The 24,802-nt window shown below is 45.2% G+C and overlaps 1 protein-coding gene across 2 annotated transcripts in view; it reads right to left on the bottom strand.

The window, feature by feature from the left end:
• The window catches only part of FAM78B (family with sequence similarity 78 member B), a 104,029-nt gene extending 96,951 nt beyond the window's left edge, over positions 1 to 7,078 (bottom strand). For both annotated transcript variants that reach the window (XM_050768746.1, XM_050768727.1), the window contains exon 1: positions 6,071 to 7,078. In XM_050768746.1, coding sequence (XP_050624703.1) covers positions 6,071 to 6,333 — 263 coding nt within the window. In that variant the 5' untranslated portion in view covers positions 6,334 to 7,078. The remainder of the gene's footprint in view (positions 1 to 6,070) is intronic.
• Positions 7,079 to 24,802: the final 17,724 nt, after the last annotated feature.

Genomic DNA, 24,802 nt, shown 5'->3' with positions numbered 1-24,802 from the left:
AGATTACAGGCAAAGGGGTTAGGCCATCTCCCCTTCAAGGGCACTCAGGACTTTAATAAAGGAACTGGATCCCACTTTCCCATCTGATACTCCAGACTGGCATCCCCAGTGTTTCTGCTGAGAAGCAGTTCTGGTTACTTCCAGACCTTGAGCCTCCTGATTGGAACAAAATGGAAATGGGGGTGGGGGGGAATGGGTATTGGTCAAGTGGCCTGGAGACTCATCAGTCTCCCTGGACAGATAGGCTGATCTGATCCTCAAGAGCAAAATGCCCAACTGTGTGACCATCTCTATGGTCACCACTGAGGCCACACTTAAAGCCACACTGGGCATGTAGCAGCATGTAACTGGTAACAAGAAGGGGAACTCTAGCTTGGGGGACATAACTGTACCAGCCAAGGTCTCTAGCCTTCTCCTCCACAAGTCCTGGGATTAGCGAGTTAGTGATGCAGGTGGCACAGTGCTACATACAACAAGGTCTCCTTGGGTACACACTGAATGCCACTTTACAGCAGGTAGGTGATATGAGAGCGAGGCTTCAGTGTTTGCTGAACACCACTCCCGGTGTACAGAACACCTCAGGGAGACAGAGGAAGTGACAGAAGTAAGCTCTGTGCTGAGAAGCAGACCATCTGGTGGGGTAACACAGGACAAATAACGCAAAAGCACAGCAGAGTTAAACTATAAGCTAGTGCTAAGTAACTGCTGGAGTGTCTTGGGTTCAAGATCTTTGTGGCATCAGGCTTAGGTTTAACATGAAAAGCTAATTTTGAAGAGACATGATGTGTTGAAGAGGACATAGACTATTTGAGGTCAGAAAAATAGTTCATTCATTTATTTTGTATCAAATGTTTATTGAACATCTGCTACGGGCCATACACTGTTCATAAACAAGATAGATATGACATCTGTTTTCATGAAATTTATACTGTAGTGGACAAGTCAGAAATTAAGTAAATAACTATATTCTCACTCCCATTCTTACTAATGGTAACCAGTACATCAACAGGGCGTTTTGAAGGAAAAAAACAGGAGGATCCTAATTTCAGCTGTGAGATCAGGGGTAGCCTCTCAAGGAGATAACGGCTGAGACCTGAATGAGTAGCAGGAATTAGCTAGAGCAGTGCAGGGAGAAAGCACATTTCAGATGGAGAGCAGCATATGGAAATGTTCTGAGTTGGGATAAAGTTGGTTCTTTTGAAAGACTGGAAGACATCGCTTAAGAACAGAAATTCACAGAACAGAAAGAGATTTTCTTTCTTTCTTTCTTTTTGAAACAGAGTTTCACTCTGTCACCCAGGCTGGAGTGTGCGATCTTGGTTCACTGCAACCTCCGCCTCTCAGGTTCCAGTGATTCTCATGCCTCAGCCACCTGAGTAAATGGGGCGTGCACCACCATGCCCAGCTAATTTTTGGAATTTTTAGTAGAGATGGGGTTTCACCATCTTGGTCAAAGCTGGTCTTGAACTCCTGGGCTCAAGTGATTTGCCCCCACTTGGCCTCCCATGCAAGAGATTTTTCCCATTTTATTCCAATCGCAATGGTAAGTTATTAAAAGGTTTAAGCAAGAAAGTAGTAACATCTACATTTTTAATATATCACTCTGGCTGCTATGTGGGAGGTAGACTGGAGGGGGACAAGAATGGTGGTGACAGGTTCAGTTAGAAAGTCTCTGCAGGAACAGGTGACAGTTGATGGTGACATGTCCTGAGATGGTAGCAGTAGACAGAGAAAGTGGTGGCTGGATTACAGATATATTCTGGAGATGGGATCACTAGGATTTAATGATGGGCTGGATGTGTGGGGAAATATCTAGGGTGACATAGAGATGGTTTCACTCGAGCAACTCAAAGAGTGGAGGTGTCATTTACTAAGATGAAGAACGACAAAGGTGCAGATTTTGGGTGGGAGCTATAGTGGGGATCAAGAGTTCGGGTTTGGATACCCTAAGCTTGAGATGTCTTTCATTGTGTCACGTCATTATTGTGCGAAGACACACACATATCTAGACTGGAGGCGACTGTGTATCTCCCACAATTAGGACAGATGAAGTTACCCAGGGAAAGCACAGAACCAGAAGAAAAAAGTCCCATTAACTGTATATTGAGGTAATATGGAGATAGAGAAACAGCGGAAAAAAATAGCATAGAAGCTAAAAGATAGGAGCGGTTCCAGACAGAGAAGCCTGTCTACAAGGAATGCTGCTGAAACTGTGTGTCTCTCAAAAGTGTCTGAGGGATTCGGCAACATGGAAATCACAGACGAACTTAGCAAGAGCAGTTTCAGAATGGATAGAAATCAGCTTGGACTAGACTGAACAGGCAACAGAGGTGGGTAGGTACAGCCAAATCCTCAATAACCCTGGCTCTGAAGGAGGAGTAGAGGGACAGGCGGGAGCTGTCTCTTGAAGCTGTGACTGAGCTATGACTTCCTAAAGTTTCACACAGGCCAAAGTTTTCCAAATTGGCAGTGGAGATGGTTTCCACACTATCAGCCCTAGCCTGACCATGGAGAGTTCCCTTATAGCCCCAGAAGACTCAAAGAGAATGAGAAGGGCCTTCAGCTATTGCTGGTTTTCCCTGACCTTGTCTTCACCTCATATCCTGGCACAAGAACCCCATTCCTTGTTTAAATCTTACTCAGGAAACCTCTTCAGCGTTGTACTCCAGCATTCAAAACTGTTCCATTATAAACATCTTCCACCTCTGTTGGAAAGCTTCTGCATACTCAAGAGGTATAAAGAAGGTACGAAGAGCTTTCTGACACCCTCTGTCTGGTCAAGATCAGACTTTAATCTTTCCCTTTACCAGACTGTGTTATTCTGGGCCCACCCAACAGACCCAAGCTACCTTTCAAACCTCATCTCCTACTGTTCTCCTTGAACACTCCACTCCAGCCAACTTATGTCCCCTTAAAACACCTTCTATTTTCCTACCTCCGTATCTTTGCTGGTCTTCCCCTTTGGAATCAGTCCCTCCTCCTTGCCTACCTGAATATTACCCATACCTCAGAGTTCGCCTTGAGTCCATTCACCTCCAGAACACCCTGCCTGGCCCCCCCAGCTCTCTCTCTCAGGCATTTCTTTCACACTGCCCGAGAGCACTGCTTTTCTCTGCATGTGTCATCTTAGAATGAGAAGCAGTGAAAACCGCCTGCATATTCCTTTGTTTCCTTTGGTGCTGCTGCCTGTACATCAGAAGCATTTGGTAAATGTTTGTTTACTGACAGGTTGAGAAAGTCAGGAGCCCTTCCTCCCCAAGGGATGAGACTTACAGCAGTCTGTTCAAGGCTGCAACAGCAAGATTCACCAGGGCCAAATGAGAAATAAATAGGTGCTACAACTATTCACCAGCCTGGTTTCTATAGAATCATTCGAGGAAGTGCCATGGCAATGAGTTAAAGTTCAAATTAAACTCTGGTCATCATGGCCATCAACTATTTCAAACGTTCTTTTAGAAGCCTACCCCTTCTTGGAAAAGTTTAAAATTTAAACCACAAAACCTCAGACTTTCTTTCAATCCTGTAAAACAGAAGTTTCTTGCCATTTTATGCTGTGGATTTCCTCTGGCACAATCCTTCTCAAAATATTGAAAAGGCAGTTTTCTAACCCAGACCCTCTCACCATATTGTGGTTCATGTGACAGAACACTGCACAGGGGTGAAAATTCACTCCATGCTATTTTTTACCATCCAGGTATTGGCTAAAGTACACATAATAACTAAAAGACTGCTGTAACTTTCATGCAATATGAGTTCCCATTAAAAAGTTTACACTAGCAAAGTTTTCTGGGCATAAATATCTTGTGGAAATTGGTTCATTCAAATCTGGGCTCCAAAGTGGCCTTAAACACATAGCAATTATTGCAACCATGAAGAAAACAGGTAGACTGTGGACACAAATCTATAATAATATGCTTTATTACTCACTGGGGGTCTATTTTTGCTCTCCTACATCTACATGAAAACCAAGATTCTTAAAATACCAAAAGTGGCAGTTTAAAAACAAAACCTCTTTCCAAATCCCCAATGCAAGGATTCAGTAGAGAAGGGTCAGGAATCCTATCACTGATTCATATCCATTAAAGTTGGTTCCAATGAGGACATCTTCCCTACAGATTCCACGAAGTTCAACTACCATGTCTGTTTATATCTCAACTTGACTTCTCCTAAGGTAAAATAAGTTTTATGGAAATAATTCTGTATTTACGTATTTGCTTTTGATTTACTTATTCATAAGAGATTTGAGGCAACAGAGAGCTCCGCTGTGCAGTCTTGGGAAAAGTGAGGCTGCTCCTGCACAGTCACTCCTGGCCTCCTCTACCAGAGGCCCCAGGCTGTTGAGGGGAGTAGTTGCTGTCCTCCAAAAACCCACCGTCATAGGGTGACGCCAGGGGAATGAGAGGGAGGGCTCTGGCCCTGCCTGTGGCTTTCTCTGACTTGGCTGGAAATAATGGATTTATTTTAAAAAGCAGTTTTAAGAGACACATGTGTTCACATATAATCATTCTTTTGAGGGTGTGTCTGTTTTTAAATGACATGATTCACCCAAAATAAAATATCCTTCATTTCTCACATCTAGCTGTCTTCCAGAAAGAATACAGTGTGCAGAGGCATATTGGAAACTGGGCCTCACATTTCTTCACTAGAAATTGAGTTTTCTCTAGCATTAAGCTTTTGTGCTCAAAGAGTAAAGTGCAAAATCTTTGGGAGGAAAAAAGGAAACAACGACCTGTCAAAATTTCTGTTAGCGCCTATGACTACTGTTAACTTACATGCTCTCAGAGTGCAATAAAAAGCCTGCAAACTGCTGCTAAAAAGATGGTTTGACCTTTTAAAATGGGAACTCCCCCACCCCATATCCATATTAAATAGGCAAACCTTGGGAGCTCTAGAGTTTTAGATCAGTAAGTGAAATGAAGTTGAATTTCCAGAAAAAGGGTTTCCCTGTAGGCTGCAGGCTAATTAGAGTGTTCTAGACCTACACTGTAACAGCAGGTAGAAGGCAGGCCCTAAAACCTTTTAGCTATTGTCGTTGCCACCTGCTCAGAGTCTAGTTCTGAAAGGAGGCGGGTGCGGAGTTATGAAAATTTGGTAAATATAAAAGTCCTGGACGCGATCGCCCGCAGCCTGCGGCCCCTGGCGGTTGAGGAGCCGCGGTGATCCTCGGTCTTCACCGCAGCAGCTAAGCCCGGCGCGCACCAACCGGCACTGCTGAAAGTTGGAGAGCTCCCAGCTCGCCGATAGAATTCGGCGGTGGGCGCCAGGGGAATCCCTTCCAGTGCCGCAATTAGGAAAGTTTTGAAAAGTAAGGACCCTAGACAGACAAGAGACCCATCCTTCCCTTTAGCATAAGAAACACTCCGCGCCGCGCCAGCCGAAGGCTGCTCGCACAAGGCCATCCGCCCTGCTTAGCCGGGACGCACCCGGTGCCTTCCAGCTCCCCACCAGAACTGGTCCAGGGGGTGCGGAGACAGAGAGGCAACTATGTCCGGCTTGTGGTTCCAGACGGAAACGCCTCCCGGCTCCCTGGCCTCGGGGAAAAGGGTTCGAAATTCAACAGTCGCGAGGGCAAGGACAGAACTACCAACTCCCGCTCGGATGCCCGGGACCTGCTCTTCCAAGCCCGCTCCGGTTTCTCCAAACGACACGCGGCACAGCCCATGCGTCCCCGGCACGCCACTCCACTCCTCTATGGTTTCCCCCAAACTCTTCCCGGGGAGCCCCACAAAGCACAGACGGCGCCCTGAAACTCGCCGGGCACTCGCCAGCCATCCCCACCTCCGCCTCTCGAACCCTCCTTGTCGCGTTCTTCCCGCCCCGCACCGTTCTCCTCGCGTTTCTGGGGAGTCAGAAGCAAACCACGAGAAAATGCCTTCGCGAGGAGCCTCCCTACACCCGCCCTGTCACTGAAACAAAAGCGTAGGGAGGAGGGAGGTGGGAGAGGAGGCGGGAGGAAGGTTTAGAAAGACGATGGGGACAGCAGTAGGAAGGAGCTGGGGAGGGGGGTTAAGGTGGCGAGCAGAGCTGGGGGGCCAGAGTCCGCTCCCGTGCCGCGCGGCGGGTCGCTTACATGCCCAGGTCGCTGTAGGTGTTGAAGAACTCCATCTGGTTGCACGCCTGAATCCAGCCCACCACCCAGGTCTCGTGGCGGGGGATGGGGGGCATGACCACGCGGGCCGAGGCTTTGAAGTACGGGGTCTTGTAGCGCAGGACGATGGGCGAGGTCTCCTCGATGCGCGTGGGGCACTGGTCGATGGTGGCGCACACATCGTACACCACAATGTTCTCGCGCCGGATCCGCGCTTTGCAGGTGATGCTTTGGATACAGCCCATCCTGCAGCCCGGCGCCGGCACGCCGCGGCGTGGGGCAGCGCGGGGGCCCGCGCGGGCAGCCGGGGGCGCGTCACGCCGGCATGGCGACGCGCCGCTCGCTCCCGGTCAGACTCAGCTTGCACCTAGGAACAGGGAGCTGCCGGGCATACTTGGGGAAGCCCCCTCCTCTTACAGCCGCGCGGGGTCTCCGCTGCCCCGACGCCCGCCCACGCCCGCCCCCTCGCTCCGGCAGGGCGCGCGGAGGGTGCACTCCTAGGAGGCGAAGGGTGCCCTCGCCGGCTCCAGCGCCCGGGCGGAGGGCAGGGAGGGGAGCGGCGCTGCGAGGAGTGGTGCCCACCCCGGGCCGGAGCCCCCCGCCCCTCGCCGGAGAGGAGGAGGTGGCAGCGGCGGCGGCATGGAGCCGGGGGAGGGCGGCGGCGGCAGCGCCCGGTCTGTCTGCCTCCGCGGCGGCAGCAGCAGCCGCCGCCGCCGCCGCCGCTGCATGAACCTCTGCACCGCGGCTGCCCCCCGCGTGCAGCGCACCCAGCGGCGGGCGAGCGGGCGGCCCGAGCGGCAGGCGGAGGCAGCAGCGGCAGCGGCGACCGGAGCTCCCGCCGGCCCCGCCCCGTAGCCGGACCGCGTCGACACTCCTCGGCCCGGCCGCCCTGGCCCGGGGGGCGCCAAGAGGCTGTGGCCCGGAGTGGAGGGCCCCAACGGCTGGGGCGGCACAGGACGCGCTCCGCGGAGGAAACTGGCTGTACGCCATGAGTTTTGTCCCTCTCCGGATGCCGTCCGGGTGGGGGGGTAATGTGTAAGGGTGGGGGTGTTTAAAGGGCCGCTAGCGCCGGGGTGGGGCCCCGCACGTGGGGTTGGGGCGGGGCGGCGCCCTGGTAGGTGGTGCCCTGGGGTGGGGGAGTAGGGCGGGCCCAAGCGCCACCGGGTGGGTGGGGCCGAGCAGGGCGCGGCGCTGTCCAGAGTCCACTGGGGAACCCAGTAGCCCGGTAGGGGCGGTGGAGTGTTTCGGGCAGCAGAAGGGTTAGGGGAACAGCTTTATCAGAGATTGGTCGTTACTCAGAATCTAGCTTGTTGGATTAGATTTAGGCTTGAGCCCTCTTAGTATCCTCCCTTCAGGCTCCAGCAGTGTTACTAAATGCAGTGTATTTGCCTCTTTCCCTGACTGGATTTGTTCTGGAAGCTCTTCTTTCCACCAATGTGTAGTGGGGATACCCGAAGAATCCCTCCGTACTCCAACACTAAGTCTCTCATATGCCAGAGTTTTGGCAGACATTGGGCATTGTGTACAGTATGACCACGGTCATGTGTCTGATACTGCAGTCTAATGTGCCAAACAGGAAAAAATATTTAGCAGATGCTTTTACTAGGCATCTTCTTACATTTATATTTTCAAAGCCAATAGCTTCTAAGTATTTCATATCCGATCATTGAACATTTGCTGGATCAGCTGCCCAAGTGTGAAATACTAACAGGCCGCAGGAGGTGCTAGAGTTAGTCTTTAGCTAGGACAGATGTGTCGAGTAATTTTTAAATTGATTGAGATCTAAAAGCACTCTTCATCCTTGTTTTAACTGTTCTGACGCCTTGGTTCACTTTATAGTTAACAAAAAAGCAGTTTTTCCCTTTGATGACTCGTCTCTCTCATTTTACCATGTAGCCACAGACCTCAATCACTGGTCCTTTCATTCAGCAAAGGCTGACTGCCTGGCAGGAGCCAAACATCGTGCTAGGTACTAGGGATTCAAAGTTGAACACAAGAGCACATGGAACACTGGAGAAAATAAACCTGTTAACAGATTATTATAGTAAACTGTGACACCTGCTTTAGTGGGGATGTGTATCCAGTGCAGTGGAAAGCCAGACGTGTAAATCTCTGGCCACATGTAAATCTCTCAGTGGCCAGAGATTACATGTGACTTTGCTCAAGTAGTGACATTTAAATTGAATACTGACAGACTACAGAGTCTCACTGAAAAGAGAAAGGTGAATGAGTAGTACAGTACCAGCATTTGGCAAATGCAGAATGTATAGAGATATGAAAGAACTCATCCTGTACTGGGGGGAGAAACAACTCATAGTCAAGGCATTTCTCAAAGTGTTATGTATCGACCGTGGACATCAGAATCACTGTCCAAGAATCAGTTGGTTGTTGATAGACCATATCTTTTTTCTTTTTAAAATTAAGACTACAGACTTTATTTTGATTTTACTAGTTTTTCCACTAATGTCTTTTTTATTTTCCTAGAATCTAATCCAAGATATGATGCTGCATTTAGTCATTACATCTCCTTATTCTTCTCAATCTGTGACAGCTTCTCAGTTTTTCTCTGTTTTTCATGACCTTGACATTTTTAAAGAGGACTGGTCAGATATTCTGTAGAATGTTCCTCATTTGCATTTATCTGATGTTTCCTCATGATTAGACCAGGGTTTTGGATTTTGGGGATGAATACCACGAAGATGAAGTGCCTTCTCATTGCATTATGTCAGGGGTACGTGATAGCAATATGACTTATTACTGGTGTTATTAACCTTGATCACTGGGTTTGGTGAATAATTTTTTTTTTTACTTTTATTTTAGGTTCAGAGGTACATGTGCAGGTTTGTTATATAAGTAAATTGCATGTCATAGGGGTTTGCTGGACAGATTATTTTATCACACTGGTAATAAGCAGGTACCCAATAGGTATTTTTTTTTTATCCTATGCCTCCTCCTACCCTTCAGCCTCTAGTGGGGCCCGGTGTCTTTTCTCTTGATAGGACCTTATCTTAAACCTCAGTGGAAGCCAATGAAGGCAAGCCATGCATTTTGAGAAAAATTACTCTGCATCAATATAGAGAATAGAGGAGGCAGAGTTTCAGAATATTGTGATGACAGATGCTTTGACTGTCGGCTAGCTTGGGGCAGTGCTGTGGGGCTGGTGAGGCCTGGCTGTATTTGCATTTGAGAATCACTTAGGAGGTAAATTTATTTACTCGATAACTGAACAAGGAGATAGAAGTGGAAGCAGCTTGGGATTGTGGGTGATGTCATGTTAAGTTTGAGGTTCTTGGAGGTATTTGGGAGACGGGGTGGGGTCAGTTTGAGTTTCAGTGGTTATTAGGTTCCAGGCAATAGACCAAAAGGAAAGCATTTCATTGGGGAATATAGTTATCTTTCTTAATTTGAGTTGCTTGTCAGGCTGCAGTTTTGTGGATAAATAACTCCTTTGTCTTCTGGTGACACATGTTAAACCTTCATAAACAGGAAGGGGAATGGCAGCCTTTCCCAAAATATAGGGAAATCACATGAGAGAGAATATCTTACTTTTCAAACTTAAAATAAGATTTTGTTATATTTAGTAAAGCCAATAAAATGTAACATTATTCATGGACTTGGACCTTTGACATTCTCAGAGGGTTCATCCATGACCTTGGTGAGTCTCCAAAATCATGAACGTCATCATGGCATATAATTTCCACCATAAAGTACAGTAAAGTGTAACTGAAAAATGTAAAGAATCTTTTCAGACTCTAAATGGTTCTATGAATATGGAGCCAAAGTAATTTCTAAAGCTACTTAAATAAATTTTGCCATTAAAATAAACTTCTTGGCCAGCACGGTGGCTCACTCCTGTAATTCCAGCACTTTGGGAGGCCGAGGCAGGCGGATCACGAGGTCAGGAGATCGAGACCATCATAACTAACACAGTGAAACCCGGCCTGTACTAAAAATACAAAAAATTAGCCAGGCGTGGTGTGGGGCGCCTATAGTCCCAGCTACTCTGGAGGCTGAGGCAGGAGAATGGCGTGAAACCAGGAGATGGAGCTTACAGTGAGCTGAGATCGCGCCACTGCACTCCAGCCTGGGTGACAGGGCGAGACTCCGTCTCAAAAATAAAAAATAAAAAAACTTCTTACTTCATTACCTTATATCTTTACCTTATTAACGCCCTATTACCCTTATTCTGCGAAGAAAAAAATTGATCACAGTATGAGAATTATTGTGTGGATGTCGATGAGAAAGGAAGGAGAGCTAAGTGGTACTGGGACACAAATCCCAGTGTTAGGAGTGGTCATTCACTAGCTGAGTGGCTGGCAAGCACAGTCTGGCCTCCTGGCAGCCCCATTCAAATCTGTGTCTCGGCAAATTACCTCATGACGGGACGTTTTGGATTACTCACTGGGGGTTTTTATCATTCATGCATATTCAGTCTGCAAATGCCAATGCAGGGCTATCTGTAGCTCAAATGAAATCCCCAGAATTGCAACAGTTTCTCTGTGCTGCTCTTCTAAGTTTCTCTTTCTCTCTCCTCATGGTAAGTCCCTTGCCTCTATTAACACATTTAATGCTATTTCACAGTTCCTTGCTCACACTTTGTCTCTCCCAATAAGCTGTTCACTCCTCAAGCGAACGCACCATCATGCCCTGTTGCCCAGCCTAGTGCATGGCACCTAGGTGCTCCTCAATAAACATTTGAATGACTAAAAGTATTCTTAAAAATCCAATAAAGCATTATTTCCCATATGTCATATTTAGTAGAGTGCCAGTAAAATGTAACATGATTCACAGACATGGACCCTTGACATTCCCTAGAAGCTTCCCTCTAAGCTCTGTCTCAATACCTGCAGCAAGCACGTGTTTTTATTCTAATTCTTTCTGCACTGTACCTCTTTGTCCCCCTACTCTTTTCTTAATGTGCCTCCTTGATGTTAAGTGATGCCCTTTGTCTTCGAGCACTATGCATGATCTCAAGGGTTATCAGTTCTAGACACCACGAAATGGGAAAACTCCAATGACAAGACCTTGACAACAATCATTCCTTGTGAATAATTTCATTGGAGTTTATTCTCAGGGCACAGTACAAATGATCCTTTGTACTTCAAGCTTCTGATGTTCTTGGGCATGACAGAGCTCCTCAGTTCCCCGAGTTAGAGCCGTGCTGTACACTCTCCAGGATGCTGGCCTCTGTGCCCCTTTACAATCCACTCCTTCAGCTGTTGATGACTCGTTCCTTCCAGAAGCAGGGTAATCTCTGACTTTATTTTTCCTCTTGATTGACTCATTACTCAATTTGTCAAGTGGGCTTTTTAGAAACTCTGGATCACAAGGGCCTATTTTCTAGTTGACCTTGACAAGGGTTTTCAGAAACTGTAGAACAGACTACCAAGAGATGTTGAGGAATTGCCTCTGGAGCTGTTAAAAACAGAGATGAATTTCTGTCTCACTTAGATGGCCCAAAGACAGACAAGAGGTTAGCCTCAGGCCCAAGAGTGCAGGATTAAGGAAACAGCTCCTTCTTGGTTGTGACCTCTCCCTACCACCACTTCAGAGCCAGGGTTACTAATTTCTCTTCCAGGACAGGCTAAGAAACTCAACAGGAAGTGGAATATGGCAAGAGACTAAGGCGCTGTGCAGAAGTCATTCAGTCCAAGATGTGGCAGCTATTGTGTGGTTCAAGTAGTCAATATTTATCAAGCTTTTTCAACCAGCCTTGCATTAGATTAGGTCACAGAAACTATGAAGAAGGATACCTTGGTTCCTCAGCTATTCTGTTGCAGATCTGCTGTGCCTATCTCTGCCAAATTCAAAGTCATTTTCTCTGTCCTGATCTGTCAGGTTTAACACTCTTAAAAGAAAACTACTTTGAATCCCATGATTCCGCAAATCCTGATTCTCCTTTTAGCTTCTCTGACTCCTCTTGCTTTCCTCATTTTCCAGGGTCGTATTTCCTAAGGGTCTCCCCAATTCTACCTGAACTCCCTCAGGGTATTTATCCATGTTTTAACTGGTATTTTTCATGGATATCTTCCAAGTTTGTCTTGCCAGCTGAGCATTTCTCCTGAACTCAAGGTCAGCAGGCCCATCTGCCTGCTAGATGTTTTCATTTGGATGTACTGCTGTATCCTCCTCCATCGCAATGAGTTTTGATACCTCTCTTTCTGTGAGCCAGTGTCTCTTCCTGACTACCTGTTCCTGGCTGAAGGCACCAGTGTCTTCCTACTCTTAAAGTCCAGAACCATCTTGGTCTCCTCCCTCTCCATCTTTGCCACTCTCATCTAACGCATCAAGTCAGAGCAAATTTTGATCATGTGTTTCCCTACTGTGGAAACCTTCTGTGTTTTCTTATTACTATTAAATTCATCATAAATCCCTCAGGTTGGTATTGAAGTGCTGCACCATGATGGGACCCCAACCAACCTGCGTTTCTAGCCTTCTTTCCCTCTACTTCCTACCCACCCTGGGCCTCAGGTCAAGCAGATGACTCACCAGTCCTTCAGCAGTTTCCTCTCCTCTGTTTTGGTTAGGCCATGTCCTCTGACTGTATGTTCAAGCCCCACCCTGTTCCATGACAATTATAATAACCATGTGTATCTCATTTATTCCTGGAATAAGTCTGTGAGGTAATATCATTATCCTCTTTTACAGATAAAGGTGCAGTGGAAAAGAGAGTAAGAAACTTCCCCAACGTCACAACTGGCAAGTGGCCAGGCTAGGACTCAGACCTCCATCCAACCACACGCTAATGACCCTCTGGCTCCCCTGAGAACTTCTGGGAGCACTTCAGCTATACATGATCTTTCCCACCCTAGAGTCCTGCTCAGAACATGAGTAACTGATGCCTGTAGACACTGAGTAACTGATGCCTGAATAAATAAAATAACAAGGTTTTGTAATAGATTTATAGAAAGATCAAAGGAGAAGGAAGAATCAAGGATAAATCCAAGAGGCTAATAGCTTGAAGGACAGTAATACCATTGTCAAAGTGAATCACTTGAGACGAGGAGCATTTAGTAGGTTGAGAACTACAATGATCTTGATGTTAAAGTATCCAGGTGTTCAAGTGAAGTGAAGATACCCTGTGGGGGAAGTCACTAATGAACACATCTTGTTTGAGTGGTCATTTAAAAATTATAGCTTAGTGCAACTCCTTCCTTCTCCTGTTTCTCCCTCCTTTCCTTTCTATCCCTTTCTTTCCCTTCTTTACTTTCTTCCAGAAATATCATTGAGCCTTTTCTTAGTGCCTGTTATTATGGTGGTGCTTAGCGATTCTGTGGCATGTAAAATACTACATGTAGTTCTTACCTTATTAATAGCACTCATACTTTAAAAAATACAATTTATTTATATGTCTGTCTCGTGAATACATTATCATTGTCTTGGGTTTGTGCATTGTGTTTAATTTGATTTTGTGTCATCAGTTCTAAGCACAGTGCCTGGCACTTTGTATGTGCTCAAACGATAATGAGTAAGAGGTGGCCTGGTGAGAAGTAAGGGAAAGGGTATTGCAGGTTAAGACCAATGCTTCTCAAATTATTATGCACATACACATCACCTGGGAATCTTGTTAAAATGCAGATTCTGATTCAGTAGGTCTCAGTGGGGCCTGAGATTCTGCATTTCAAATGAGCTTCTAGATCTTTGTTACTCAAAATGTAGTCTGAGGACCAGCAGCATTGGCTTTCAAATTCAGGAAGCTCGATAGAAGGGATAATGTTCTAGGGAGAAGCAGGAAGTTTAGTATGGCAAGCATAGCACATGGGGTGCAGGGGTGGGGAGAGGTAAGGTCAAAAAAGGAGAGTAGGACCAGAGCCTGCAGATCCCAATGTCTACATGAGGCAGAGGGAGATATAGTGAAAAGCTAATGCAACTGGAGTCAGACATACATGAGTTCTAATCTCACCTTGGACAAATAATAGCTGTATACTTTCCATATCCCTAGGCTGCATGTTCCTTGTTTATAAAATGAGAATAAGGAGAACACAATGTCTTTTTTATGAGGTTGTCACGAGCATGAACTGAATGTAAATCTCCTAGGGCAATGCCTGGCCTGTGGTAGGTACTCAATAAATGGTAGTGAGCATTGTCACCATTGCATGTGATGGACAATATGATAGAGAAGACATAATCCCTGCCTATAGGAATTTCCAAAATGGTCAGTTTCCAAAATGAGCCTCCTGGCTATGGCCCCTCCATTTTTCCTGTTTCAGTTTCATGACTAAAGCAGGTAAATTGTCAGTTGGTTGCACAGCTTGAGGCCCTGGGTGGGCTTGCCACTTGCAAAGGAACCCAGGTCCGTAAAACCATCAGCAGAAGGTCATTACCTTCTCTGGATTTGCTTTGGACTCATTCATATTTCTTCTAGTCACCTTTCCTCTTTTTTTCCCTTCTTACTTCGCCCATGGGTTTCCCTACCAAACACTGGCTGATCTTGGATAAGGTGTGTTTTACCGTGATCCCTCTGCATGGGTCAGAGACTGGGATTTAGTCTGAGGATTTATCCAGCATCATATTAGAGCAGCAGCTCAGTGCTGGTGCATGTCTGCAAGCATTCCTCATCAGCAGGGTTGGCAGCTGTCCAGCTTGCTGCTGTGTGGAAGGCAGAGCCACCCCTTGTCCTCTCCAACTCCCTTGCCATTGCCACTATTCAATCTTCATCCACTAGGGCACTGGTCTCCAAAGGGTCTACACTGGAGGAAAAGAATGATATAAGAGAATTTCTATTTTCCATTATTTTAAACATTTTCTGTTAAAATTTATATTTTATGTTTTATTAGTTAATTTATCAGTGTTGTGCTACTGACATATATCATTTATAAATAAATAAATAAACAAACAAACCTAAATGGCAACCACTGATCTAAACAATTGCAATTCCTTCTAGCTGATCTCCTTATCTCAATCCTTTCTTTTATATTACACTCTGAATTATCTTTCAAAAACACACTTCTTATTGCTCACTGGCTTATCTAAAGCCATTCATTCACTTATTCATGCATTCATTCATTCATTCATTCATTCACTTGCTGAGCAGCTGCCATCTGTCAACCATTGAATGAGGTGCTGGACAGATGAAGATGGATAAGATACTGCCCTCGTCCTTACAGAATTCAGGGCTGCTTGTGACCTCCTGCTCCCCTGTGTGGTGAAAAAGACTTTGTAATCTGGCCCCTTCCTGCAGCCTAAACTCTCACCCCTCCACTCACATTTAGCCACATCGAGATTCTTAGCGTTGCCCAAACAGTTTGCCGTGTGCTTTTTACTTTTACATCCCACAAGCATGTATACTCTGTGAGGGTGGGGTCCTTGCCTTTTTGTTCACTAATCAACCCCAAAAGCTTAGTATAGCACCCAACATAGAGTGGGCACTTAAACAAATGTTTATTGAATGCATGAATGCCTTGCACATGTTGATTCCTCTTCTTTGAGGTCTTTCTATCTGATAAAATGTCTGTCCACCCTTTAAAAGTCACTTCCTCTGTGAAGCCTTGAAGCCTCCCTGCTCCCTGGCCCCCACCTACATACCCTCCCATGCGCAGTGAGCTCTTTTTCTTTTTCCGGGCTGCTCTAGTGAATATTCCTCCACATTAGCAATTGCCAGGGTGTCCTGCAACTGCTTATGTGTCAGTGTCTTCTGCTAGTGTATATGCTCCTTTTGGGGTTGTCACTATATGTTTTCCATTTTTATATCCTGGTGCCTATCTCAGACTAAATATTTAATAATAGTTTCAGAAAGGAAAGGGGGATGGAAGAAGTGAAGTCTGATGTCCTTGTAGATCTTGCTGGGCAGAGAGACTGTGATGTATAAAGGGCTAGGTCAGGCCCTGGTGGTCTTCCCTTCAATCACCCTCTTGTAAAGTATTGAATTGTGTGCCCTAGAAGAGATCTTGAAGTTCAAACCCCCAGTAACTCAGAATGTGACCTTATTTGGCACAGTGTTGTTGCAGTTGTAATTAGGTAAGAAGAGGTCATGCTGGAGAAGGTGTGCCTTTAATCTAATATGAGTGGTCAGTCCTTATAAGAAGACACCGATGCAGTGAGAGAATGCCCTGTGATGACAGAGGCAGAGACTGGAGTCATGCAACCAAGGAATGCCAAAGATGGATGGTCACCATCAAAAGCTAGGAAGAGGCAAGAAAAGATTCTACCCAGAGTCTTGGAGGGAGCATGCCCTGCTAGCACCTTAATTTTGGACTTCTAGCTGCTAGAACTGGGAGAGAATAAAATCTCTGTTGTTTAAAGCCCTGCAGTTTGCGGTGCTTTGTTGTTACAGCAGCCTAGGAAACTGGAACACCTCCCTGACTTCAGATGAGGCTCCTCCCTGCGTGCTCTGCATCACCCCTGCCTGGACAATTAAGTTACACCTGACTAAGGTCTGCCAGAGGCCCAGCGACACCCCTCTGAGCCTTAGCAGTGCCAGCGTATCCTGGTTGTGGGCTGAATCTGATCTACAGCCTTGTTCCCAAGGCTCACTTTGGACTCTGGTCCTTGTCACAGAGTTTCCACCTCTTTCCTAGGATCCGCTGTTTACCCCATGCCCCACTTCTAAGAACTGGCATCCCTCTGTTTTCTTGAGTGTTCCAACTGGATTCTCCACATTTGCCCTTCTCCTTTGCCCCTAACCTACTTTTTTCACACAATAATCAACATGATCTTTTAAAAACTGGAATAAGATTGTGTCCCTTATTCTCAAAAAACATTTCAATGGCTTCCTACCTCTCTTGGGACCCCATTTTCAGTCTTACCATGTGGTGCGACTATGATAAGGTGCTTCATGAGCTGGTTCCTGGCTGCCTCTCCTGCTTTATCCTGTACCATGTCCTATCTCATCTGTTCCGTCTGCACAGTTTCCTTCTTTCATGTCACTGAATGAGTCAAGCCTCACTTTCTGCCTCAAGGCCTTTGTGCAAACTCTTTCTTCTGGTGAGATCAGTCTTCCTCCTGTACCCCTGTCCTGACCTCCAACCTGCAACCTCCAACCTCCACCCTCCAGCCTCTGCACTTTCACATAGCCAACTCATCCTTTAGGTGCAGCAAACCTAAATGCTGCATTCTCAGAGATGCTTTCAACCCCACACACCCAGACAGGGCTCATTTTTGTGCATTCTTGAAGCCCTCTGGACCTCTTTCCCACAGGACTTATCATATGAGTAATTAAATAATCATTTCTGTGATTAATTAATTAATTGTTTTTTTTTGAGATGGAGTTTCACTCTTTTTTTTTTTTTTATTATACTTTAAGTTCTAGGGTACATGTGCACAACGTGCAGGTTTGTTACATATGTATACTTGTGCCATGTTGGTGTGCTGCACCCATCAACTCGTCAGCACCCATCAACTCGTCATTTACATCAGGTATAACTCCCAGTGCAATCGCTCCCCCCTCCCCCCTCCCCGTGATAGGCCCCGATGTGTGATGTTCCCCTTCCCGAGTCCAAGTGATCTCGTTGTTCAGTTCTCACCTATGAGTGAGAATATGCAGTGTTTGGTTTTCTGTTCTTGCGATAGTTTGCTGGAGTTTCACTCTTGTTGCCCAGGCTGGAGTGCAAAATGGCGTGATCTCAGCTCACTGCAATCTCCGCCATCGAGGTTCAAGTGATTCTTCTGCCTCAGTCTCCTGAGTAGCTGGGACTATAGGTGTGTGCTGCCATCCCTGGCTAATTTTTAAAATATTTTTAGTAGAGATGGGGTTTCACCATGTTGGCCAGGCTGGTCTTGAACTCCTGACCTCAGGTGATCCACCCATCTTGGCCTCCCAAAGTGCTGGTATTATAGTCATGAGCCACCACGCCCAGCCTATAATTATTTAATCTGTCTTCCTTGATAGATTATAAGCTTCATGAGGGTAGAAACTATGTTTGCTTTTTTCATTGCTATTTCCCCAGCCCTCAAAACAATGCCTGATACCTAGTGACTGTTGAGAAAATATTTGTTGAATAAATGAATGAGGTTGAGACCTGTCTTGGTAACCTGCCTAGTATCCCAGTCCTTATAGAGACATTGTCCTACTTCACTCTCAACACTCCCTCACCTCCTTGAGTGGGAGAAAGATCCCCTAACTCCAGCGTAGTGCAGGGGTCATGCTACTTCCTCTTAGATTTCCCTCACACTGCCTGCTTCTGGCTGCTCCTGGATCTGTTTCTGTTTTGTCCCCTGCCAGGACATGTTCATTGTTCCATCTTGGAAGCTCTAGTGCCAAGGCCAGGGCTCCTTGATGACGTGTTGTACCTGTGGGACTAGACACATTTCTCTCTGCACTTGCTTTGGGATCTCCACATTAGTTCCAGGTCCCACTCCTCCTGGTCTGCCCCATCCAGATTGTCAGGGTCAAGTGTCTGGAGACACAGCAAGAGGATTTGAGAAGCCAATGATGGGATCTTCAGGGATCGATCGTTCAGGGAGTGCTACTGTATGCTGTGTTTACTTAGAAAATCCAACATGGGCCTCAGTCCAGGCTAAATAAACACAACATAAGGGCAGAAACTTTCGTGGCATTTACCGCTAAGCTAAGTAATTATTTTTATTACTGCTAGAAACTATTGAGTTATGAATAGAAAGGAAGTCCAAATCATATTCAAATAAAGGGAATGAGCAATATAGGAAGAAAACAATACAAAAGGGAAGGAGAAAACCTGAGAATCCCTTTACGTTGGGTATTGTGTTTACTGGAAGAGAAACTAATTTTATCTGTATCGCTCAGTAAGTATCACACACAGTGGAAGCAAAATAACATTAGTGTTTACACTTCCTGAGGCAGCTGGGGACAATAGCCACAATCCTGCACTGACATGAGATAAGCATCGAGCAGGTCACACAGCACAGTTTCATTTCCCAAGCCCCCCGTGGTGCTAGATGGGGAAGGCTATGCTGTTTCCCTAAAATGTTTGAAGCACAATTGATGACGTCTTACATAAGCCCACAGCCCGGCACTGGGAGCTTTATAGGAAAGTTGTGTGTCTGAGACTTTGTGCCTGTCCGTTAACAAAGGACTGGTAGCAGTAGTAACTCCTTTGGTCTTGGGCAAGTCACATAAATTCTCTGAGCCTCAGCTTCTTTGTTTGCATTTGTAATTCAAAAAGATCTTCATGGCTGTTTCCAGATTTCCTCCTGTTTTTGTCTTGGGAAACCCCTTGATAACCGCCTGGGACAGGAGATGAGTATCTGATAAAGAACTTGAGATCTGGTAAAACGATGCTAGTCAGTTCTTCCATAGAAATGAATATCAGTTTGGGGGATGGGAAGAGACCAGGACAAAGAGAAGACAAGGGAGAGAAGAGAGAATGAATGGCCTACTAAGATGTGTAGTGTGATTTACCCGTTAGAATAGGGAGATCCAATGTTCAGTTTTAAGTGGTTTCTATTATATTTTCATGTGAGAGACCCACTTCTCCATATCTCCAAGTCTTCAACACAGTATTCTTTACATACACAGTCCCTGTATGTATATGTGTGTGTCTGTATGTAAATTAAAGAATGAGTTCTAAAGCTGGGTTAATTATAGGGCAAATATATAGAAACGACTATGAGTCAAAGTAGAGACCAAGAGTTGAGAAGTTACATGAAGTCAGAGTCAAGGGAGACTATGAGGACATAAGCCCCCTGGAATTGACAGAAATCTTGAAAAGGAAATTGGATTTCCTAGCGACATGGGATGAGAATTTAAGCCAATCTAAATCTTTCTCAAGGAGAAGGAAAACCTAAGCACAACTGGGTGGCATATAAAATGAGAAAAATAAGGATGACACAAGAGCAGAAATCTTTGTGGACGCTACCTTTGGAATGAGTAATTATTTTTATTACTGCTAGAAACTTCCTTGCCCTGATTATCTTATATGGTTGTCATGAGTTGAGAAGGATAATGCATGTGAAAAGATTATCGATGTCAAATAATTACTATTTTAGGGGACTTAAAGCCTTCTCTGCTTGTGTCCCAGACTTTATCACCCAATTTCCAATCTGGAAAGAGTTACACAAAGGTTATTTTTTTGTTTATTTGTTCTTGTTTGTTGGAGATTAAGGGCCACCCCATGGGACAGCATCTTCCTGAGCATGCTATGGTAATAGCTAAAATAAATGCAAAGCTGAGCAATTTGGCAGAGGTCTAGAGAGATTGAGCAATTTCCTGCTTGAAAAGAAGAAATTAAAATACTACATTAAACTTATGAAAAAAATGAGTGACCAGTGAGAGGCAGTTCAGCTTCTTTTCCAGATGAGAGAGAGTGATGGGTCCTGAAAAGGGGAATCTAAAGAAGTTCTCCAGGTAAGGAGTAGAAGCGAAAGCAAAAGTGATCTTCTCTGTTTCTTATTTATTTATTTATTTATTTATTTATTTATTTTAGAGACAGGGTCTTACTCTACCACCCAGGCTGAAGTGCAGTGGTGCCATTATAGCTCGTTGCAGCCTCAACATCCTGGGCTCAAAGAATCCTCCTACCTGAACCTCCTGAGTAGCTGGGACTATGGGCATGTGTTACCAGGCACAGCTAATTAAAAAAATTTTTTTTTTGTAGAGACAAGGTGTTGTGATATTGCCCAGACTGGTCTTGAACTCTTGAGTTCAAGTGATCCTCCTGCTTCGGCCTTCCAAAGCACTAGGGTTACAGGCTTGAGCCACAGCACCCGGGCTTCTGTGTTTCATCTAAGGTTTACAGGGATGTAGAAACAATTGAGCAGAATGTGTCAATGTGAAGACATTTGAGCAGAAATGCTAAAAACCAAAAACAGACTGGGAAGTTAGTGTGATGAGATACGTGTCAAACAACAAGAAAACCACCCCCAGGCACATTAGACTAGGGCAACGACCCCCAACACCCCCCAGGTGGAAGCCACTGTCACCATGGAACTGGCAGGCTTTGTCCGGAAGATTAGATGATTTCTAAGATGTAAAATGGTAAACTTTCCAGGCATCAATCTGAGGAAATTGTAGGGCTCTCCTCATTTGTTTCATCTCTTTCAGGAAAGCCTATTCTTTACTTCCTGTTGTCCAATGGCTGAAATCTTTTATAAAGTTTGTTCAGTTTTTAAATTATTTAATGAGGGAAAGAAACTTAGGCTATTTTTACTCCATCTTGGTTGAAAGTGAAAGTAGACATAAAATAGCTTAAGGTGAAATTGCTTAAAGATCTGACTTTTATGGAGCCTCAGTTTCAAAAAATAATGCCATGTTCATGAAATCCTAGAACATGAAAACCCTAGAGTATCTAGGGAGCAAGAGGACAATCTCAACATGCCTAAAATCTGCACAATTTGTTCCATTCTGCCTCAGATAGAAGCACATGTGGGCCCTGCTGAAAGCTTTACTAGAGTAAGATAGAGGAGCCGCCAGTCATCACTGGATTCTGAGGCTCTGAGCTTACCCTTCGTTTCAGTGAACCCACCTGCCCCACCCAGGGCCCTGGTCACAGTAGATTTGCCTGGTTTCCTTGAAGACTATTTCTACCCATGTTTCCAGGGAAACAGGCCTGAGCCCTATGGGGCCTCCTAACCCCTCAACATTAAAACTCAAGACAGAGACATGAAGCCATCCTCCCATCTCCTATGGCTGGCCATAGGAGATGATGAGGAAGTAGCACGAAGTGACTTTAAAACACAATTAACTCTGTTGCAGCAGATTTATGATAAATCACTTTCTTTCCTTACAGAAATTCAGATTTCCTGGGTTGGAGGGACCTGTTGAAATAAGGAGTAAGAGCTGGGCAGCTTCCTGTGCTGTAGGGGAACTGATGGCCTGGATGGTTGAGCATCCCTGAGGACTGCCCTCTGGGAAAAGATCTTGAAATAGAATTCTCAGGGGGATAAGCCTCTCCTCGAGCCTAGATTCCTTGTTTCAGAGAGTCTGGCCAAATGGCCTAGAAGATTCTTTTCTAGTACTCCTTGGAAGTCAATATCATTTCCCTTCCAGTTTATTTTTGTTGAATCAGAGAATAGAACTGAATAGAAACCAATACCGAGGAGGTGCAGTCAGGGTGGCCCTGACAAGGGAAGCTCCCACCTCCTTGAGTGACCATGAAGTGTTTTTTGTTAGGGCAAACTGTGATGGTTCCAATAATGATGATAGATTACTGTAGTGATGACAGATACCAGGTGTCATTTCTGTGCACAATACATAGCAGGCCCTGTTGCTCACAGGGTACGAGCACAGGTGTGTTCAATGCTTCTGAATCAGCAGCAGTGCCCATCATAGGTCAGGACACACAATAGGTATATAGCAAATGCTCACTGAATGAACAAGCCACAGAGTTCCATAGTTGTCATGGACTTGGACAGGGCCACGTTTATTGAGCTCTTCCCACGTGTGTGGCACCAACAATGTGTCATACAAAACTCAAAAGACCTCACCTGCCACAGGGAGTTTTCCAATCTGGGAGTAAAAACTGTAGTACAAAGTTGTCATGTCTACAAAAGCAGCGTCTCACAAGTCCCAGAAGAAAGAGATCACTTCATTCTATGTTTTTGCTTAAACAGTAGCCCTCTGCGGCACTCTCTGTTTTCTAATCAGCCTGTTCTGAAATGCTTCCTATGTTTTAGGACATTTTCTGCATTGTAAATCTCACCTCCTTAAAAGGAAAGCCAGATACTTGCTTTCCCACTTCCTTGCAGCTAGAGCATATTTACCAGGTCCAAGTTTTGCCAATCAGACCCTCTGATGGAAGACTTCAATTAGGGAAAGAACAGAGTGAGGAAGCAAGGGCTGTAACCCATTTTCTGATGAGGATAACTATGGGGCACTTTGTTGTTAGGGGTAACAGAGGTGGAGTTTTGGGCTTCCAGGGCCCCGAATCGGGGCTGGAGTCTCTGTTGGAGCCAACCACAGTGTGGTCCAAGTGTTGTCCCTGATCATGTTACCTTCAAGCTTGGCTTTCTGACTCTGCTGGAGATTTTCTGAGCTACCCAATATCTTTTAATAAATTCTTTTTCTGCTTAAGGTAAGTGGAGGAGGTTCTGCTATGTGTAACTGAGAACCTGATAGATACGCCTCTTGGTTGTTGGTTGTTAAGGGCCAGTGCTTCTTGTTTATGTGAATGCAAGTTAAACTCATTTGTTCTGTGATTCAAGGTACAACGTTCTAAGAGTTGCTAGGTCAGAATGAGCAAGCAGGTCCCAAATTACCCTTGAAGGAGTGAGTAGAAATCTCACTTCTGAAAGCTTCCTTACAGTTTCTGCATTCTAAATATACTCAGAATGAATCACATTAGTTTGCTTCTGTGCCTGTACCATCCATTTTTGGTAAGTACACCTGGATACCCAAGCCAGAGATGTGCAGTCATCCCAGACTCTTCCTCTCTCTCACCTCCCAGCCACAAGCTTCTAGAATTTCATTTCATTACTATTGTTTAAGTAATTGCTCTTCTGCACATCCCAACAGCTCCTGCCCTGGCTTAGACCTCCATTCATGGTATGTGTCTCCCCGTTCAGCTCCCTGCCTCTAGCCTCTTCACATTTCAGGTCATCTTCCATGCCACTCAATTTAGTTACGCCACTCTCCCTTCTAGGAGGAGATGAGTTTTCAAGCTTCTTTGTGATCTTGCCCCAGACAACTGTTTTAAACTCACTTCCTGCTACTTTCTCATCATCTCCTATGTCCAGCCACCCACCAGTCTCCAAACACCAGGTTCTCATTGCAGCATCTTAAGAGTGCACTGCTCTTTCTTCTCAAAATGTCCTTTATCAAATCATGCATCTGGCATACTCCTACACATCCTTCAAGATTTTGCGAGAATGCCACCAACTCTGGGAGACAGATTCTGCCATTTCCAGCAAAGTGAAGTGCTTTTTTCCCCCACTGTGCTCGCAAGGCACCATTCCCCATTCTTCTAGTATATCACTTAAGTACTTCAGTGTAGTTATTGACAAAGAGTGTATTTTTCTATTAGATGATGAGGATGTGAGGGGTAGACCTGGAGTCCTCTTCATCTATGAATCTCCAGGGCTGAGGATGGTGCCTGACACTTAGTAGGTACTCAGCTGATGCTTATGAAATTAATTAATCAATCAATGATAAAAACAATTTCAGGAAAGAACCTTGAAACTAATCTAAATTTGGAAACTAAACTAATTTGGGAACCTGCACCTCCAAATAGAGGCTGTTATTAAAGTAGTAAGATTCTATTCACTCCAACCATACATGTCTCCTCTTCACTGGGCCAAAGGCACCCTCACCCCCCAGGGGAATTTTTCTGCCCAGGCAGCTTAAAGGCAGACCCAGAAAAAGAAATTACATGTACCTGCTAATTTACAAACACCTAGATATCTGGAATAGTAATTAACACACAGCTCACTAATAGGGAGTAATTAATAGTTAAACATTGGCATTTAACAAAATGGTGTTTTCCCCTTTTTCTACCCAAGCAATGAGTTTAAGTTGAAGATGCTCAAAATGGCTTGAAATGGGAGGAAATCCTTCCAGACACCACGTGTATTTAAAAGGCAGTGCCACTTGTGGGCATCCTTCATTGCTATCATTAACCACAATGGTAACAGCAAGCATTTACTGAACATTTACTGCCAGCCGAGGCACAGGTGCAGAATTGAAGGCAGGGCCACTTTCATAAAAGTCTCTCGTACAAAAACAAATTATGCCTGCAAATTAAATAAATTTGAAGTGAGACAGGTGATAATTCACAATCCAAAAAGACCCTCTGCTATACCAAAGGATCTCCCACAGGGCTGTTTTGAATAGGAAACTCTGTGAGAGCACTTAACATATCATTGAGT

This window comes from Macaca thibetana, chromosome 1 (genome assembly GCF_024542745.1).
Source record: "Macaca thibetana thibetana isolate TM-01 chromosome 1, ASM2454274v1, whole genome shotgun sequence".
NCBI classification, from domain to species: Eukaryota; Metazoa; Chordata; class Mammalia; order Primates; family Cercopithecidae; genus Macaca; species Macaca thibetana.
This window is presented reverse-complemented; position numbering and strand designations above follow the sequence as displayed.